Genomic DNA, 12573 nt, shown 5'->3' with positions numbered 1-12573 from the left:
TTAGTGTAATTATATTATTAAGAGATGAATTAAAAAAATAAATAAATAAATTACACACGAAAATTACGGAGACTCACATTGTGCAATCCAAAAGTAAAAAAAAGGACAACACACTACAAGAAAAAATCATTTTTGTAACAAAACTTTTTTGTCTCTAAATCTACTTTTTCCGTTACTAATGACATTAGAGACGGAATTAGTAATGGAATTACGTTAGCTACGTGAACTTTAGAGACGGAATTCCGTTACAAATATATTATTTTTTTGTAGTGACAGTCTAATCAAAATCAGTACACTTATACATTTACATACCACAATCTAACGTATCTACCATCTAACACACACATGCTATATATCAATACATAAAAACATGTCAAAATGTAGGATAAAATATTCCCTCCAAACCATGACAAAACAAGCTGAAAATTTCCCTCCAATCCGTGTCAAATATTGCATGAATTAAAAACCAATAAATACAACAATCAGTATGAATTTTCACACCATTTTTATTTTCACACAATGAAGCCACATTAAATCACTAAACATCATTTCTTACCTCAATGACAAAAAATGTTCTTACTATTGCAGAATTGAACAAGATGATTCAGTTTCTGCTCGGAACATGCGACGAAGAATTGGAGCTGGCCAAGGAAAGGGTCACGGAAACAGCAAAATTACTCAACTACTCCGTACGGACAGTGCGAAGACAATGGAAAACTGCAAAATAGCAAATTGAAAAGGTCAGGTTGTTAGTATAAATAGGAAGAAACATGTAGTCCGCAAAGATAAGATGACACCAAATTTGAATGAAATAGAAAGTTTACCGTTGATGTAAAGATCTTCTATTAGAAATATGGCAAAGGGCCTACAAACATCGAAATCAACTGTCCACATATGGATAAAAGATAAGCATATATGCAAGTACAATCAGGCCAGAGTTGACTGATGCTAACAAACTCCCAAGGTTGTCTTTTTCAATACAAGCCCTAGATTTTCATAGGTGTATTGAAAATGCATTGTTTCAAAATATGCATAATGTAGTACACATTGATGAGAAATGGTTTTATATGAAAACTGTCACACATCAATATTACTTGACCCCTATGGAACAGGATCCACATAGAGCTTGCAAAAGCAAAAAAATCATTACAAAAGTAATGTTCATGTGTGTTGTTTCACGCTCTATTTGGGATCAATATGGGAATTTATTGTTTGATGGGAAAATAGGATTTTTCCATTCACAGAACAAGTTTCGGCAAAAAAATCAAGCAAAAATCGAGTGGCCGGAACTTTAGAGACTAAATCAGTTCAATTTGTGACAAAGCAGGTTACGAAAGGTGTTTAATTAACCAGGTAAACTTTATTTGCCAACATAAGAGATATGGAATGTGAGAAAGCATAGTGTTGATGTCTTCTATTCCCTTAATTAGAATAGAAGATAACCGGTTTCTCTAATTCATTGTTGCATTTCAAAATAACAAAATATATGCAATTTATGTATCTATTTTCTATATGCAGATTATCCCAGCCATAAAAGAGAAGTGGCCACCCAATTTTTCGAAACACATACTGATGCAACAAAACAATGCAAAACCACATATTAAATATGATGATGCAAACTTTGTTTGTGCGGAAAATACAGATGGTTTTAACATAGTTCTTATCGAACAACCACCAAACTCTCCAAACACGAACGTAAACAATCTAGGATGGTTTCGTGCAATTCAAAGCTTGCAAATTGAAAATTTATGCAAAAATGTCACCGAACTACTAGATGTTGTGGATTCCAGCTTCAAAGAATTGACACCACAATGTTTAAATAAGGTAATTTTAAGTTTACAAAATTGTATGATTGAAGTAATGAAAGTAAAAATGAGAAAACTCTTACAAGCTCCCGCAAAAAAAAAAAAAAAAAAATAGAGCTTGTTGAGAGTTGGAAATCTCCCAAATCAACCAACTGTTTCAATGTAATTAGTGCATGAATGCATTCAATATATAATAGAAAAAGAGGCAGCCAATTGAATTGAAAATGTTATTTATGACCTAGGTTATTAGAGATAGCAATATATGAATGATAAAACTTTTGTAAGTACCTAAATGTTACTACACCTGTGAAAATATATCAAAGCAAATTATTTTGTAAGTGTTTTGTAAAAATGATTTATGAAATGATGAAGCAATATGTACTTAGCCACATTATGTTAATGTTATATGATGAAATGCAAGCCACCAAAAAATATTTGTTTTCACAACTTTAACTCGAGTTCATGCTTAAAAATCTGAGTTCATAAATGAAAATATATTCACTTTGAGTATATGTAAAATAATCACTATCCGAAATCACATGCACAATTCGATCCGAAAATGACAGAACACTTGGAATGTTCAAAATCAAGGGAATCGAAAATAACAAGACATTTAAGGCATTAACGAGCATGTGAAACATCGATAATTCTAATCAAAGCCAACCGACAGCAAAATCAAGCCCTAACAACTTATTCAGGCAAGACTTGCAACATACTCATATTTTATTCCAACAACCACAAATTTGAGAAAAATATGATTTAGATCTCACCAACGTCCTTTAAAGGGGCGTGTTCGTAGGGACGATCCGAATAGGTAAGTGGTAGGTTCCACATCGTACTCGTGCTGATCCTCATCTTCATCCTCTGAGTCGGGGACAAATCCAAGCACAAACCAAATATCGCCAACTTTGGTAGGGACTCCAACGCCGCCTTCCAACCCCTCGTCCTTTACCGGCGAACTTCGAGGACGAGGAACAGTTGCAGGTGTGGTTTCGCAAATCAGAGGACTAACGTCGAGATCGAAGGGCTCTTCCGCGTCTGACACCCACCCACCGTTGTCTTCGCACGCACCAAGCTTTTCGCCGAAGAAAATTACCGAATCGCCGTCGCCGGAGTAAAGACCAAAAAAGGGGGCGTTGTCAAGCGATTTAGGGTTTTCGATTGGAGAATACCCACAATTAGGGCAGCGAGAAATCACGGTGGGGATAAGATGTCGATCCCTCGGAGTCGGAGCAACAATCGACGGCACACGGCGATGCAACAACATCGGCACACAAAGGCGTCGATTTCCATGGTATGGTTTTCCAGATTGGGGAGAGAGAAAGAAGACAAATCGCGATATGAGTATCTGGGTAGGTTTGTGGGTAATACTAAGATGAATTTAAATATGGGTAGGTGGGGTACTAAATAGGTATAATTATGTTTAGATTATGATTTTTAATTAATGTTTAAAGTGTGTAATTTTTTTTCAAAAATAGAAAGTGACAAATTAAGTGGAACGGATGGAAATGACAACGTGAACATGAGATTTGGAACGGAGAAAGTATATTTTATTAAAAATAAAATAAACCTAAACATATTTTTTTTAATATTAACAAAATTTTTCTTAAAAATATTATTATATTACAATAAAATAAAAACTAATCTATGAAAAATGTGTTTATAGAAAAGTAAGCATTTGGCACCCAAGAAATAGTGACAAAACGACGACATTTATGTTGGAATACCGCAAATGTTGTTACGGTTTCAATCCGTTACAAATTTGTGGTCTCAATCGTTTAGTATCAAATGACCGAGCCAAAACTAAATTATTTTTCACCGAAGGCTGCAGCACAACAAAAATTAAATTAATAAAAAAAAAATGGCGCCGAAAATGGCGCCAAAAACAAAAATATAAATAATAAAATGTGTTGGCACGGAAGACGGCGCCAAAAACTAAAATTAAAATAAATACATAAAATATGTTGTTGGAGCCAAAAATTAAAATATGAATAAATAATAAAATATGTAATGCCAACAACGGTGACAAAAAAAAACTAATAAAAATAACAAATGTATTGATGCGGAAATCGGTGCCACAAAATAAAATAAAAATAAAAATGTATTGGCGCCACATAATGCGCCAATCCCCAAACAAACACACCATATATTTTCTTAATATGTGGCACTAACTTTTGCCCCAAATATAATTATATTTACATTTTAAAATATTTTGTAAATAATAATAATAATAAATTGCATTTCCTCTTATTGTCCAATTGATATGATTTCAATGGATGAAGATAAATCCAGAAGACAATTAAAATCTTTAATGGTGACCTATCATAGCACCTAACAACTTGAAAGAGAAAGAAAATGATCAAGGTGTAATTACAAAAATTGCATTTTTCTTCTATTGTTCAACCAGTACGATGTCTCATACAAATATTTCAAATTTCCTTTCTTGGATAGACTAAACAAAATATGTACTGATTCATATGTGATGTCACAACTAGTAAAGTTTAGGACGAAAGCTTTCACATACCTTAACCAATTAGGATGAAATTACATATTGCATTTCCAATAAGTAGGGCTCTCTTTGGGCACATCCTCTTCGTAGCATCAAGTGTATGGAGCAAAAAGCTAAGATGAAACTACACATTGCACTTCCTTGATGTCTTAAACTAAAATATCCAAGAAAATAAATTGCAGAAGACAAAAACCTGAGAAAAACAGGAGTGTTGTGGGCTTCATTCTCCAATTAACGATAGATAAGAATATGGATATACTTCACTCCAAGCTAACAGTTTAGGAGTGTGCAACTATAGAAAATAGGGTACCATTAGTACTATGAAAGGCTTCAATCCAAAGGGATTTAGTATTAAATAGACTTAAACATACCAACAATATTTTAAAGAATAGATTGGGATGGTTTAATCATGAAATAAATCTTTTAAGCTTTGAAACAGAGGAAGCATCCCATGGTTCTTATTTTGCACATGTTAGTCTATATTTGATGAATAACGAGAAACATGAGTGTTGAAAAAAGCGAGATATGTTACAATTCCATGAATATAGCATCTTACCACTGCTGGGCGTGGGCGCACAGTAAATGTAGCATCAGCATATCAATATTCCATTTATCAAAACACACAAGGCAATGCTCGACAACCTCGATCTATGTTTTAAGCCTAAGACAGGCTGAAATGATCTATCATAAGATATGTGGTTTCAATAATTGTTTCTAGGCAGTACATCTTGATCACAACCTCTCTCTATAAATTTCAAAATGCGTATGTCTTATGTAAAGAAAGCATCCCTCATATTCAGAAATGTATGCAACTATTGGTTGTTGGCACAATTTGGACAACACCTGAAGTTGAAGGCTAGGTTCTAGCAAACCTTGGAAGAGTATAAGTCGAGATAAATTAATCCTCAGGCATATGATAGAAAAGAAAGAATCATGTGGGTAACGGTATCCGATTGCTTTCACTCGGCTAATTTATTCTAGCTTTTCAGTGAAACAAGGCAATATCAATTCACTATAGCACATGAATTGTCCAGTAATTTACAGCATTCAACTTTATTAAACTAAAGGAAAGCAAATTATTGTATAAATGGAAGAGAATTTCATAAATAGTCTGCTACTACTGATGAATTGCGATATTTCTTTAGCCCGGGCATAGATTCAAAAGCTTGGATTCAATTCTAATTTATCATCCAATTATAAACAAATAGGCAGAAATTCAAAATAACAAAAACTAAATTTACAGACTTAACCAATTTTTGGTGGAAGATAGGAGATATTATTGTCTGACAAGTTAAACTCTATAAGAAAAGATAGATCCACGATACTCTGGAAACAAATAAAAAACGTAATCAAGACAACCTTAGGACTATATATATCAGTATATTGCTGCAAATATTCTTGATACAGATCAAATAACTTGAGAAAGCAAATGCAGAGCCAACAACATATTCTCCAAGCATCCCTCTACTCCTCTATTCCTAAAAAACGAACATGTATAGATAGGTGTGAGTGTATTAACAATTTTACCATGTAAAGAGTAATCAACAAACAGATCTATAACAATCACCTTTAATTACTCTTGTTCATATATGTATTTCAAAATCAAATCAAATCGAACACCAAAAAAAATTCTAATGTGAATGGAAATGTTCATGTTCGCACAAAGTTAAACCCTTACGACCAAATAGTAAACACAAAATTCAAGAGCAAAAGAACCTAGAAATTGAAGACGTATTTGAGTTACATTTTCCAAGCTTCGGGACATACATTGGACCAGAGCCATGGGAACCAGCTTCGAGAGGATGGTCATTGATGGATGAACAACTCGGAATTAAGAGAAACTAAACTTGGGTGTAAAACGTTGAAACAGCGCAGGAAGAGGAAGAAGGTGAAAATGGTGAAATTAAGAGCTAGGATGAAGTTACACGTGTTTTAGGAACGGGTTGGAGCAAAGATGATCCACTTGGGTCGGAATCTAAACGGGTGATTTTATATTTTATTAAAAATTAAATTAAAAACGGGCGTATAAATAGAATTGTTATACACATCATATGTACGTTATAAGTTGTGGATGTCAATACTTTTGCCACCTTTGATCTTCGTAGATTGAATATTGTATAATTTGTAGCTAAATGTTGTAGACTCCTATTTCCTATAAATATCACACTGCTGTAATGAAAATATATTTGCACACTACACATTAATTTCAATCCATTTATTTACTCTACCAGATTCCATCCCTTTACTGCATATATATATATATATATACATATATTCTTATATATAATATATATATAACACACAACATACTATCTATCTATTATTATTATATATATAAGCCATACATACATCTATATATATATATATCTAATATATACATATTTGTATAATATATAAAATAATGGTTAGCAGTAGAAGTAATTAATATTTTTATTGGCTAATTCTATACTAATATCACAACACGTTATCAGCACACGATTGTGTATTTTAATTTCCGCAAGGTAATATTTTATATTTTATCTGTTTATTATGTCTAACCTTGTCAAACAGGAATTTCTTCCTCTTCTCGTTTCTGGCCAAAATTATATGGCGTGGGCTCGCGATGTTAAAATGCATATGGCATCAATGGGCTTGGAAAATACCATTGCCCGGGATAAAAACTCCCCGAGCCAAGATCGTGCAAAGGTCATGATCTTTTCGTGTCATCACATCGATAAGGCACTGAAAATGCAGTATGTCACGCTGGAATCCCTACTTGAATTGTGGGAGAGATTGGAAAACAAAGATATGATCACTTGAGGCTGACATTGTTGCCAAGGGCACGAAGCGAATGGCAAAGCCTATGGCTTCAGGACTTTAAAACAGTCCAATAATATAATTTTGTCATGTTTAAAATAACATCACAGCTGCACCACTGTGGCAAAAATATATCTGAATCTGATATGATAGAGAAAATTTTCTCCATTTTTTATGCCTCTAACATGGTTTTGCAGTAGTAGTATCGCGAAAGAAGCTTCCGGAAATATTCTGAGCTGATCATCTGTCTTTTGCTGACCGAACAAAATAATGAATTGTTGTTGAAAAATCACGAATCTCGGCCGACAGGTGCAAATCCATTTCCAGAGGCAAATGCAATACAACCGACAAATCCAATGCGTGGTCGTGGGCAGGTCAGAAATCAAATAATTGATCGCGATCGAAATCAGAATCGTAGACGGGGCCGGACAAATGCATACAGTCAAAATAGTTATAAGAATAGGCCCCGATATGTGCCAAATCGGCGTTATAATAACAGAAGGCCGTATAGACCTCAACAGAGGTTCAACACTGGGAGAAACAGAAACAATGACGACGAATGCACCCGGTGTGAAATCAAAGGTCATTGGGTCCATGTTTCTCGCACAACTAGTCACTTGGCTGAACTGTATCGGGCCTCAAAAGAAAGACATGGAAGAATTGCCCCTGAAACAAATCACGCTGCCCACGATGACACATTTGACGATGTGATGAATGAAAATATCATGCACCTGGATGTCGATGATCTGCTTGATATAGTTGATGATGTTAAATAATAAAATATTGTTGTATCTCTTTTGTTATTTTGATGTTTTATGTCCCCCTTTTTGTATTACCCCCTATAATATAAGTTTATTTTGATTATGTTACTAATACATGTCTTTTATTATATTTACCTTCTTGCAAAGATATAGATGCCAAATATTTTGGAGCCGATGACAACATATGTCTTATCGACAGTGCTACGACTCACAGCATTCTGAAAAACAAATGTTATTTCTCCCACCTAAATATGGGAAAGACCAGTATTGTTACTATCAGTGGTGCATAAAAAATGATTGAAGGCTCAGGAAAAATTATTGTATTTCTCCCAAAATGGAAAAAATGGCAATTGAAAATGTCTTGTTCTCGGGCAAAGTTCGAAGGAATTTATTGAGCTTCAGTGATATTCGGAAAAATGGGTATCACATTGAAACATTGAATGAGACAGAAAATGAGTATCTCCTGCTAACTCAGATTGTGAATGACAAAAGAATTGTGAAAGAAAAATTGTCATCATTTTCTTTCGGCTTATATTATTCAAAATCAGTGCCATTGAAACATATCACCTAGTAGACCAAATGACTACTAGCGAATTTAAAACTTGGTACGATCGACTTGGGCATCTTGGCAATGTAATGCTGTGGCAAATTGTTGAAAATTCAAATGGCCACTTATTGAAAAAGAAAAATATTTTGCGTCCGAATGAATTTGCTTGTGTTGTCTGTTCCCAAGGGAAGTTAATAATCAGGCCATCTCCAACAATGGTTGGATTTGAATCCCCAGCTTTTCTGAAAAGAATTCAATGTGATATTTGTGGACCAATAGATCCACCGTGTGGACCTTTCAAGTACTTTATGGTACTAATTGACGCGTCAACGCGATGGTCACACGTATGTTTGTTATTTACTCGCAATCTAGCTTTCGCTAGACTACTTGCACAAATAATTAAATTGCGAGCACAATTTCCAGATCACCCAGTAAAAAAAATATGTTTAGATAATGATGAAGAGTATTCATCAAATATATTTGATGATTACTGCATGTCAATTGACATTACTGTGGAACATCTTGTTTCTCATGTACATACGCAAAATGGCCTGACTGAATCTCTTATCAAAATATTGCACTTAATTGTTAGACCATTGTTAATGAGGTCTAAACTTCCCGTATCATATTGGGGACATGCTATATTGCATGCAGTAGCCCTCGTAAAAATAAGGCCGACAAATTATCAATGTTATTCCCTTACTCAATTGGTTTCTGGAAAAGTACCAAATATATCTCACCTGCGAATTTTTTTATGTGCTATTTATGTGCCAATTGCGCCACCTCAATGCACGAAAATGGGACCTCAAAGAAGTTTGGGTATATATGTCGGGTATGAATCACCCTCGATTGCGAAATATTTTGAACCAACAACAGGTGATTTATTTACTGCAAGGTTTGCAGACTGTCATTTTTATGAATCTCATTTTCTGACATTAGGGGAAGACGGTAATCAACTGAAAAAAGAAATTTCGTGGAAAATACCATTTGAATTTGATCCTCGTACGAAACATAGTGAACTTGAAGATCAAAGAATTGTTCATTTGCAGAAAATTGCAAACCAATTGTCTGATGCTTTCAATGATGCTGCCAGAGTTACAAAATCATACATTGCAGCAGCAAATGCACCGGCTAAAATAAATATCCCATAAGGGAAGGTGCCGAGTGCTAATGAGCATACTGCCCGCGTAAAACGTGGTAGACAGTTGGGTTCCAAGGATAAGAATCCACGAAAAAAAAAAATTGTAAATAATGGTGAAGATATCAACAATGATCAGATACCTGAAAATGTCAGTATAACCCCTGAAGAGGTTGATACTAAAAATTCTGATGAAAGTGATGATGAAGTTATTAAAACTTCTGTTAACTATACCACAAGTGGAAAATATTGGAACAGAAAGAAAACAAATATTGATAATGCATTTGCATATTCTGTAGCACTCGATATAATGAAAGATGACGAGGATTATGAACCAAAATCAGTTGATGAATGTCGGCAAAAAGATGATTGGGCAAAATGGAAATACGCAATTAAGTCTGAATTGGACCCATTGAATAAACGACAACTATTCTGCCCTATAGTCCAAACACCTCTAAATGTAAAACCTGTTGGCTACATGTGGGTGTTTGTGAGAAAAAGAAATGAAAATAATGATATCACAAGATATAAAGCAAGATTTGTAGCCCAAGGTTTTTCCCAGAGACCGGGCATTGACTTTGAAGAAACATATTCGCCGGTCATGGATGGAATAACATTCAGGTATCTGGTGAGTCTGACAGTACATAATAATCTTGATATGCGATTGATGGATGTGGTTACTGCCTATCTTTATGGCTCCTTAGACAATGATGTCTACATGAAAATTCCAGAAGGGATTAACATACCTGAATCATTCAAATCAAAGACAAAAGAATCATATTCCATCAAATTGAAAAAATCTTTGTATGGGCTCAAGCAATCAGGCCGAATGTGGTACAATTGTCTAAGCGAAAGCTTAACAAATGAAGGTTACATAAATAACCCTATCTGTCCATGTGTTTTCATAAAGAAAAATGGGTCATGATTCGTAATCATCGTTGTATATGTCGATAATCTCAATTTAATTGAAACTTCTGATGAAATCCAAAAAGCTGTTGAATATCTGAAAAATGAGTTTGTGATCAAAGATTTTGAAAAAACTAAATTTTGCCTTGGTCTGCAAATTGAGCACTTGAAAAGTGGAATCTTCATCCACCAATCAAATTATACCAAAAGGGTACTAAAACAGTTTATGATGGATATATCACATCCGCTAAGTACTCCAATGATCGTCAGAGCACTTGATCCAGCAAAGGATCCTTTTAGACCAAAAGAGGAAAACGAAGAAACACTTGGCCCTGAAGTGCCATATATGAGTGCTATAGGTGCATTAATGTATCTTGCCAACAACATCCGACCTGATATATCATTTGTTGTAAATCTATTGGCAAGATTCAGCTCATATAGTCAAGTCTCAAACTGGCTATATATTCACTTGTGGCGAAACAGTGATCTCTTGGAGATCGATGAAACAAACTTTAATTGTCACTTCTTCAAATCATGCTGAAATATTGGCAATACAAGAAGCTAGTCGAGAATATATTTGGTTGATGTCAATGACTCAACATATTCTGAAAAATTGCGGGTTAATTCATGATGACAAAATTCCCTCAACTACATTGTATGAAGATAATACAGCCCATATAGCTCAATTGAAAGGAGGTTACATTAAAGGAGATAGAACAAAACACATTTCACCAAAATTCTTTTTCGCTCATGATCTTCAGCAAAATGGTGAAATCAATGTGCAATAAATTCGATCAGATAATAATTTGGCGGATATATTAACCAAGGCCTTACCGACTGCAACATTTGAAAAATTGGTAAAGAAAATTGGAATGCGTCGGTTCAAAGATCTCAAATAATACTCCAATCAGGGGGAGAATCAATACAAGAATGGTGTACTTTTTTTCCTTCACTAGGATTTTTTTTTCCACATGATTTTTTCCTAGTAAGGTTTTAACGAGACACATTCTTCGTATAAAAGCATCAAGGGGGAATGTTATACATATCATACATACGTGTATAAGTTGTGGATGCTAATACTTTTGCCACCTTTGATCTTTGTAGATGAAATATTGTATAATTTGTAGCCAAATGTTGTAGACTCCTATTTCCTATAAATATGACATTGCTATAATGAAAATGTATTTGCACACTACACATTAATTTCAATCCATTTATTTACTCTCCCATATTTCATTTCCCTTTACTGCATATATACATATATTCTTATATATATAATATATATATAACACACGCACACGCAACATACTATCTATCCATCTATTATTATATATATAAGCCATACATACATCTATATATATATATATATATCTAATATATACATATTTATATAATATACAAAATAATAATTAGCGTAGAAGTAACTAATATTTTTATTGATTAATTCTATAATAATATCACAACAAGAATCAAATTGAAATAATAATTATATTTATATAAAAAATAATAAATTGCAATTTTCTGCACAAAAGAAAATATATTTTTTAATGTTTGGTGCTAAAATTGGCTACTATTGATGCCGTGCCACCCCACGCCACATTATCCGTACCAAATGTAATTTTTTGGGATAGTAGTGTTTCTTTAGTATTTTAATTTGAATTTTTTTTTTATGTGAAATATAAAAAAATAATAGTAATTTATATTAAAAATTGACTTATTTAAAAATCATTTCGAGTTGGCATAAATTTGGTTGGACAAATAAATATATGTAGGGTAAATTATCACACCTCAGTGTATTTTAGTAAAAATGCATAAAATATTATGTACTTTATTTATTGCGTGAAATCCTTTGTGTTAATGTAAAATTTGCACAAAACACCCTGCTTGTGTGGTATTTGGTTCTAAACAAAAGCCTAAACTGCACAAATTTTATACAAATAAAATACACAAAATATCTTAAATAATTTTTTGAATAAAATAAATAAATATATAATTGATTAATCTTTTATTTTATAGTTTTTGGAGACAAATCGTTATCTGATTTTTATAAAAACTATAAAAATAAATTATTGATCAATATTTATTTATTTATTTTATTCAAAAGAATATTT

The 12573-nt window shown here is 33.4% G+C and overlaps 1 protein-coding gene across 1 annotated transcript; it reads right to left on the bottom strand.

Moving 5' to 3' along the window:
- Window positions 1–416: 416 nt before the first annotated feature.
- On the bottom strand, window positions 417–3144 carry LOC127239378 (uncharacterized). The gene is made up of 3 exons (XM_051257490.1): window positions 2576–3144; window positions 825–884; window positions 417–717 (listed from the first exon to the last, which is right to left on the bottom strand). Exons 1-2 carry the CDS (start codon window positions 3070–3072, stop codon window positions 881–883), a joined length of 501 nt encoding a protein of 166 aa, XP_051113447.1. The 5' UTR covers window positions 3073–3144; the 3' UTR covers window positions 417–717; window positions 825–880.
- Between the last annotated feature and the right edge of the window lie 9429 nt (window positions 3145–12573).

The sequence above is a fragment of the Andrographis paniculata genome, unplaced genomic scaffold (assembly GCF_009805555.1).
Source record: "Andrographis paniculata isolate CXL003 unplaced genomic scaffold, ASM980555v1 Contig77END, whole genome shotgun sequence".
NCBI classification, from domain to species: Eukaryota; Viridiplantae; Streptophyta; class Magnoliopsida; order Lamiales; family Acanthaceae; genus Andrographis; species Andrographis paniculata.
The sequence above is the reverse complement of the archived record's forward strand: the minus strand, read 5'-3'. Positions and strand labels throughout refer to the sequence as shown.